Below are 7,500 nucleotides of genomic sequence, written 5' to 3'. Positions count from 1 at the left end.
TTTCATGTGCAGAGGTATTTTATCATGCACTGTTGTATATAATTATGTTGTTTCATGTAAGGCGCTTAGAGCCCATTACATGGGTAGTTTGTGCCATATAAGTATTATCTGGTAGTAGTAGTAGTAGTAGTAGTAGTAGTAGTAGTAGTAGTAGTAGTAGTAGTAGTAGTAGTAGTAGTAGTAGAGCTTCTAAATTTGACCATGTTTCTCCTCTCCTTCACTCTCTCCACTGGTTGCCTGTTTCTGATCGAATAGACTATAAGCTATCCACTCTGACTTTTTCTGCAGTCAACGGATCTGGCCCCAAGTATCTTTCTGAACTCCTCCCTATCTAGACCCCGTCTCGCCAGTTGCGTTCTTCCTCTGATACTCGACATCTCAGGATACCTCACGTCAGAAGTAAGACGTATGGACACAGATCGTTTTCTTTTCAATCGCCAAAGACGTGGAACAAGCTCCCTGTTAACCTCCGTCATTCTGATTCCCTCGCATCTTTTAAATCTCGTCTCAAAACTCACCTTTTCCCTCAGCAATAAGTTCAATTGTGGCAGGTCCACTTCCTTTGCGTTAGCTGTGCTTGACTATATGTGTATACATATGTATGTGTACATAATTGCATGCATGTATATGAATGTGTATTGTGTGTGCGTGTGTTTATGTAAGTTTGTGCCTGTCTATGTGTGCGTATGTGTTAGGGTAGCTGTTAGAGACACATGTATGTTAAAATGTATGTATGCAGTGTGTGCTGTGTGTGTGTGTGTGTGTGTGTGTGTGTGTGTGTGTGTGTGTGTGTGTGTGTGTGTGTGTGTGTGTGTGGTCACATTTTGGTGTGTGTATGTAACATAGATGTAAATTTTATGTTAACAAAAGCGTTTTTGTAAAGCACCTAGAGCAGATTTCTGGATAGTGTGCTATATAAGTATCCATTAGTAGTAGTAGTAGTAGTAGTAGTAGTAGTAGCAGCAGCAGCAGTAACAGTAGTAGTAACAGTAGTAGTAGTAGTTGCAGCAGCAGCAGCAGCAGCAGTAGTAGTAGTAGTAGTAGTAGTAGCATAAGTCACGGTAGTAGTAGTAGTAGTAGTAGTAGTAGTAGTAGTAGTAGTAGTAGTAGCAGCAGCAGCAGCATAAGTCACGGTAGTAGTAGTAGTAGTAGTAGTAGTAGTAGTAGTAGTAGTAGTAGTAGTAGTAGTAGTAGTAGTAGTAGTAGTAGTAGTAGTAGAAACAATAGCAATAGCAACAGGAGCAGCAGCAGCAGCTGCAGTAGTAGTAGTAATCGTCTTCGTCGTCGTCGTCGTCGTCGTCGTCGTCGTAGTAGTAGTAGTAGTAGTAGTAGTAGTAGTAGCACAGGTAGCAGAAACTATAGCAGCAGCAGCCACAGCAACAGCAACAGTAGCAGCAGTAGTAATAGTCGTCGTCGTTGTAGTAGTAGTAGTTGTAGTTGTTGTCATTTAGTTTTGGATATTCATGCTATATTTTCCAAAAACTGTGTGACTGTCGTTAAGACTAGATATCAAGCTGAACAATAACAATATGAGTTATTTCACCATGTGAGATTGTGGCCTCGTGGTTACGCGTCCGACTGCAGAACGAGAGAACCTCAGGGAGGAGGATTGAATCCTACACTCGCCATAATCCCCCCCCCCCCCACCCCCCTCCCCCGTCTCCTGTCCTAGGCCTTGAGTAGAATTGTTAGACGCTAGCCATTTCGTAAAAGGCGATAAACCGAGGTTCCGCGTCTGCAGCAAGCAATGTAATCAGCGCACTGTGGCGATACGCTCTCCTCTCCGTGGGAAGAGCAGCTCGAATTTACATATAATGTATACATCTGTGGTGACAAAACGCAGTAGCATGCAGTGCAGTACAAACCAATAAATACAAATACAATGCAATACAACAGGTTACATCACAATACAACAACACATCTTCATTACTTTTGTACAAACATTGTTTGACATTTCAAATTGTTTCACGCCAGTGACACACACACACACACACACACACACACACACACACACACACACACACACACACACACACACACACACACACACACACACACACATACTGATATCGTATAAATTCTTGGGAACGTGCTAGAAGATACTTGACTCTTTAACAGACATCAGTACCAAGTTCTAGTTCCCTTTCTCTAAGTGTGCATGGTTGTCTACCCCTTGTGTTTGTTGTTTAAAGTCAAAAGAAAAATCGATACATGTGCAGCAGAAACTTTAATATCTGTAATAATGATATGATCTCCATTATATATACTCTTTTTTTTCTTTTTTTTTCTTTTCACATGTTATAAATGTTGTACTATATGCAACAACAATAGCAACAACAACAACAACAACAAAGGGAATGAAAAATGTACCATATCTCTACGGTGAAGATTCAAGAGAAGACGCTTTGAGCGTGTCGACAGTATCTTTATGCTTTTATGCACGCCTGTTGAAAAAAATTGGAAGGGTCAAGATCTGGCACAAGAAATCGGAACAAGTATGACTGTATTCGAAACAGGTTTTCAAGCGCGGTGTCCCGGGAAAAAGTAAATCTTTTTTTTTTTTTTTTTCTTGTTTTTAAGTAATAACTTTATGAAAGCGGGAGCTTACAAAGAGAAGTGTATTGAAGAACATCATCAGCCCACTGGTCGTTTCTCACATATTATTAGAGATCAAAGCCATGTTTGATATTGTTAATGACGATCTTTATATATATATATTTTTTTTCCAGTTCTATTCGCCATACCTCAAACTAAAGCATTGAAAGCATAAAGAAATGAAGTAAGAAGAAGTAGGAAGAGAAGAAGGAGCAACAAACAACGAAAAGAGAGAGAGAGAGAGGGGGAGGGAGAGGGATAGAGAAGTGTGAGAGAGACAGAGAGAGACACAGAGAGAGAGAGAGAAGAGAGAGAGAGACAGAGAGAGACAGAGAGACAGAGAGAGAGAGAGAAGAGTGAGAGAGACACAGAGATACAGAGAGAGAGAGAGAAGAGTGAGAGAGACAGAGAGAGAGAGAGAGACAGAGAGAGAGAGAGGAGTGAGAGAGACAGAGAGAGACAGAGAGACAGAGAGAGAGAGATTGGGTAGGAGATGTGTGGAGGGTGCAGTCAAGATTTTTTTCTGATTTCGCGAGAGAAATGTGCTGAGGCAATTTGCTCGTCGATGTCTCAAATCTCGAATTCCCAATTAACAGCAAAGTACTGACCGTGACTTATTGAACACAGAATCCCAGTTCAAGGTTGGAATGCTATAAAGTCGATGCTTGAATACCTGAGAGACACTGAGAGAGAGAGAGAGAGAGAGAGAGAGAGAGAGAGACAGACAGACAGACAGACAGACAGACAGACAGACAGAAACACTGAGACCAAGAGAGAGACAGACAGAGAAAGAGAGAATGAGAGAGAGAGAGAGAGGGGGGGGGGAGGGGAGGGATAGGGAGTGAGATTCATATATCGTCGACTTTTTTTTTTTTACTGAAGGAAAGCTTAGTCGATTTAGAAATCCATTTGGTAATCCACGACGAATTAGAATATCCCTATTATCTTATGCGTGCCATATGAAAAGGTTGGCGTCTGACGGGGAAAAAAATACTCAGAATTGATAAAACGAGTTCACACAAAGAGAACAACTACAACAAAAGCAAAAAAACAAAAAACAAACAAACAAACAAAAAACAGTAACCACCAGCTCGTTTGTACAATTAGCTTCATGCCTGGAAACAGCAAGAGTTCGGTGTAACGATCTAAATACCCAGTTAGGCGAATCAGTTCTGCGTCCAAGGCGATTAAGTTTGCTTTATGATGGAGAAAAGCTCAGACTTGATAGAACGAATTAAAACAAAGAGAACAACTGCAACAACAACAAAAAAAAACAAAAAAAACAGTATTCACAACCTCGTTTGTAAAGTTACCTTATTGTCTGGAACAGCAAGAGTTCAGTATCACGATCTAATAGCTCACCCTCTGAAGACCCAGTTGTTATTTCTTGCCTTGTGTCTTGGTTCGGTGGAAGGTGACGGTATTCGAGGGAATGAATCCTGGATGTCTGCCAGGGCCAGGGCGGGAAATTCGTCTGGCGTTCCAAGGGGGTGTCCTGGTACCAGAATACCATAGGGGGTTTCATACAATATACATATATATTGAAAACGACTAAGCCGAGCACACCGAGTGGCAGTTCAAACAAACGGCGTTTGCTTGAAGAAAGGGAAAAACACAGCACAAACGTTGTGTTAAGTTATTGCGGCCAACAGAACTGGATTACTACGAACAATCACATTAACTAAATCGAAGCAGACTAATCGAAGGAGGAGACCAAGGACAACTCAATTCCACTGATGGAGAAAGAACTGTCTTATATATATATTATATTTCGTGTTCTTTTGTCCGTCTCTTTGGTTAACCACCAGTAGAAGAGGATCCGCTTGCCCGCGGCTTCGCTATGTTTTGCATTGTAAATCGTGTCCCGACTTTCCTTACCCCGTAATCGAGTTGGCCGAAGAGACTAAAGAGAACAAAGCGATAGGGCGAGAGTGCCATCAGCTACCGTAAAGAGCTGATTTACGGGTCTTTTGAAGGGATTGGAGATATCTATCTATCAATCAATATATATATATATATATATATATATATATATATATATATATATATATATATATAAAATGTGTGTTTGTGCTTATTGGTGGCAGTTGTTTTCTGGGATTGCCTGTTTGTTAGTCGCCCCTCCCCTCCATCTCTCTCTCTCTCTCTCTCTCTGTTAGACATGATTTTCGACCATCGATCTTAAGAGCTTTTCATGTCCCATATAATTCTATACTATTCATGTGTTTATTATTTTTTTCTTCGTTTATTGCTTACGCTTATCTGTCTGTTTATCCATATGTCTGAGTAGGCATTTAAGCGTTTTGCTACGCATGTATACGAATGTAAATGAATGTTTACTTGCAAACGTCAGCTTCTCATCTTTTATGCCTGACAAAAATGGTTTGACTGATTGATTGACTGATTAACTGATTGGCTGATTTTATATATTGATTTGTTCATTTATGTATTCATTTATTTGTCAATTTATTCATTCATTTATCCATCATCTATTTAAAAAAAAAATCTTTTAGTCATCTAATTATTTTTTTACGTGTTTGTCTATATTCATGCATTATATTATGTACATGTTTTGCAGCGGAAACTCAAGTGAACGTCAGCTTACAGTGAATGCGCCTTATCCTTTTATTTTATTTTTTTTAATTTTTTTTTTAAATAGTCCCGTTCACGTTGAGTGCGATTACTGGCTTGCTTAATTGATTCATTACTGATTGTCAGTTCAATTAATCGATGGATTAATTAACTTGCTGATTGGTTGATTGATTGATTAGTTGATTGACTGATTGGCAGTTGAATTTGATTTGTTGATTGGTTGATTGGACGATCGATCGATTGGTCGATTGATTGATTGATTGATTGATTGACTGGTTGATTGATTGATTGATTGATCGATCGATTGATTGATTGAATGACTTAATACGGTCGTCCTCTCTGTTGACTCACACACACACACACACACACACACACACACACACACACACACACACACACACACACACACACATATGTGCAGAAGGACATCCTGGTGTTCAGCCTCCGCTCAGAGCCGGTGCTGTTCGTCAACACGGAGGACGGGGACTTTGAGCCCTACTCTCTCCGGGAGCAGGACAACCTCAACAGGCTCTTCCTCCACAGCTCCACACCCTCGGAAGCCGACGAGCACGAAGCGGACATCCGGAAGGAAGTAAGTAGATGGATGGATGGATGGATGGATGGATGGATGGATGAATCACCATTGTTGTCAAGGAATGCTTTTTGGGGCGGGTTTGTGGGTGATGGTGGTGGGATGGGGTGGGAGTGGGGGATGACCAGTTTTGACTCTACTATAACTAGGGAAAAAAACAAAAAAAAACCCAACAAAAAAACAAAAAAAAAGAACAAAAAACAACAACAACCAAATACCAAAAAAACGTTGGTTTTTTTTTCGTTTCTTTTAAGTCGGGCCAGCCTATGGTCTATAATTTCTATTAAAACAACAACAACAACAAAAAACAAAAACCAAAAAACCAAAACAAAAAAAAAAAAACCAAAAAAAGTAACTGAACTAGCCTTTGATGTAGGCCAGGATCTATAACTTGTAATTAAAATAATAATAATAATAATAATAATAATAATAATAATAATAATAATAATAATAATAATAATAATAAGATGAAGTAGCTCAGGCCCACCTTTAACGTCAAAATAGATAAAATAGTTGGACCAGCATGTTGTTTTTAACGTCTAATCGATAAAGAAACTCACCCAGACTAAACATCTGCACTGTCTAATGGATTTTAAGAAGAAGAAAAGGGACCAGTATAGGATCTACAACGTGAAAAAAAAAAAAACGAAAAGAAAAGAAAAAAAAAAAAGAAGAAAAAAAAAGAAGAAAAACAGGAAAAGCTTGGCGGGCCTGGGATCTATATGTCTAATAGATAGGGATAAAAACTGGGCCAGCCTAGGGTCTGTAACGTCTAATAAAAAAATAAAAACCATCATCATCATTATAATTATCAATAATATCATTATTGTTGTTATTATCATTATTATTATTATCATTATGTTATGATAATATATTCTTTCTTTTAAATTATCTGTTCATTATTATATATAAACAAGCCAAAGATCTATAACCTCCAACAACAACAAACAAACAAACAAAAGCACGCGGGAGGAGCAAACCCATTACAAATGCGGCCAGCCAGAGTGGGGGTGGTGGGTGAGGCAAGGGGAGAGACTCTGTAGCGGCTCCCCCCCCCCACCCCACCCACCCACCCCGCCCCGCCCAAGTGCTGATTAGAGTAAATGGGTCTGTGGCCTCTATGAAGGCCGCCTTTCAAACTAGGATCCACAAGGTGAAAAAAAAAAAAAAAAAAAAAAGGTTGGCCTGCCTGGGATCTACATGTCTAATGAATAGGGTAAAAAAAAAAAAAAAAAAAAAAGCTGGGCTAACCTGGCATCTGGGATCTGTAACGTCTAATAACTTTATTATTATTATTATTATTATTATTATTATTATTATTATCCACGCATCCATTATATTTATAAACATAACCAAGTATGCTCACAGACCAGAAACTCACGCGTATAACCGTGCACACGGAGATGATGATGGTGATGATAATGAAGATGATGATGATGATGACGATTATTTGTATTATTATTATTATTATTATCATTATTATTGTTGTTGTTGTTGTTGATATTATTATTATTGTTGTTGTTGTTGTTGTTGCTGCTGTAGTTGTTGTTGATCTTACTATTATTATTATTATTATTATTATTATTATTATTATTATCTCTCTTTTTTTTTTTACAAATAAGTTGAGCTGGTCCAGCCAAAGATCTATAACGTGCAACAACAAACAAACAAACAAAGCAAAACAAAGCAAAACAACCACTCTTCACCCTCCCCCCCCGCCC

General features: G+C 38.9%; 2 protein-coding genes across 2 annotated transcripts in view; one reads left to right on the top strand and one right to left on the bottom strand.

The window, feature by feature from the left end:
* LOC143284143 (solute carrier family 15 member 4-like) overlaps window positions 1–7,500 on the bottom strand; it is a 531,759-nt gene that overhangs the window by 369,915 nt on the left and 154,344 nt on the right. The window lies entirely within an intron of this gene.
* The window catches only part of LOC143284657 (paladin-like), a 322,876-nt gene that overhangs the window by 200,288 nt on the left and 115,088 nt on the right, over window positions 1–7,500 (top strand). The window contains exon 6 of the mRNA XM_076591602.1: window positions 5,609–5,779. Within this exon, the coding sequence (XP_076447717.1) occupies window positions 5,609–5,779 (171 nt within the window). The remainder of the gene's footprint in view (window positions 1–5,608; window positions 5,780–7,500) is intronic.

The sequence above is a fragment of the Babylonia areolata genome, chromosome 1 (genome assembly GCF_041734735.1).
Source record: "Babylonia areolata isolate BAREFJ2019XMU chromosome 1, ASM4173473v1, whole genome shotgun sequence".
Classification (NCBI taxonomy): domain Eukaryota; kingdom Metazoa; phylum Mollusca; class Gastropoda; order Neogastropoda; family Buccinidae; genus Babylonia; species Babylonia areolata.
This window is presented reverse-complemented; position numbering and strand designations above follow the sequence as displayed.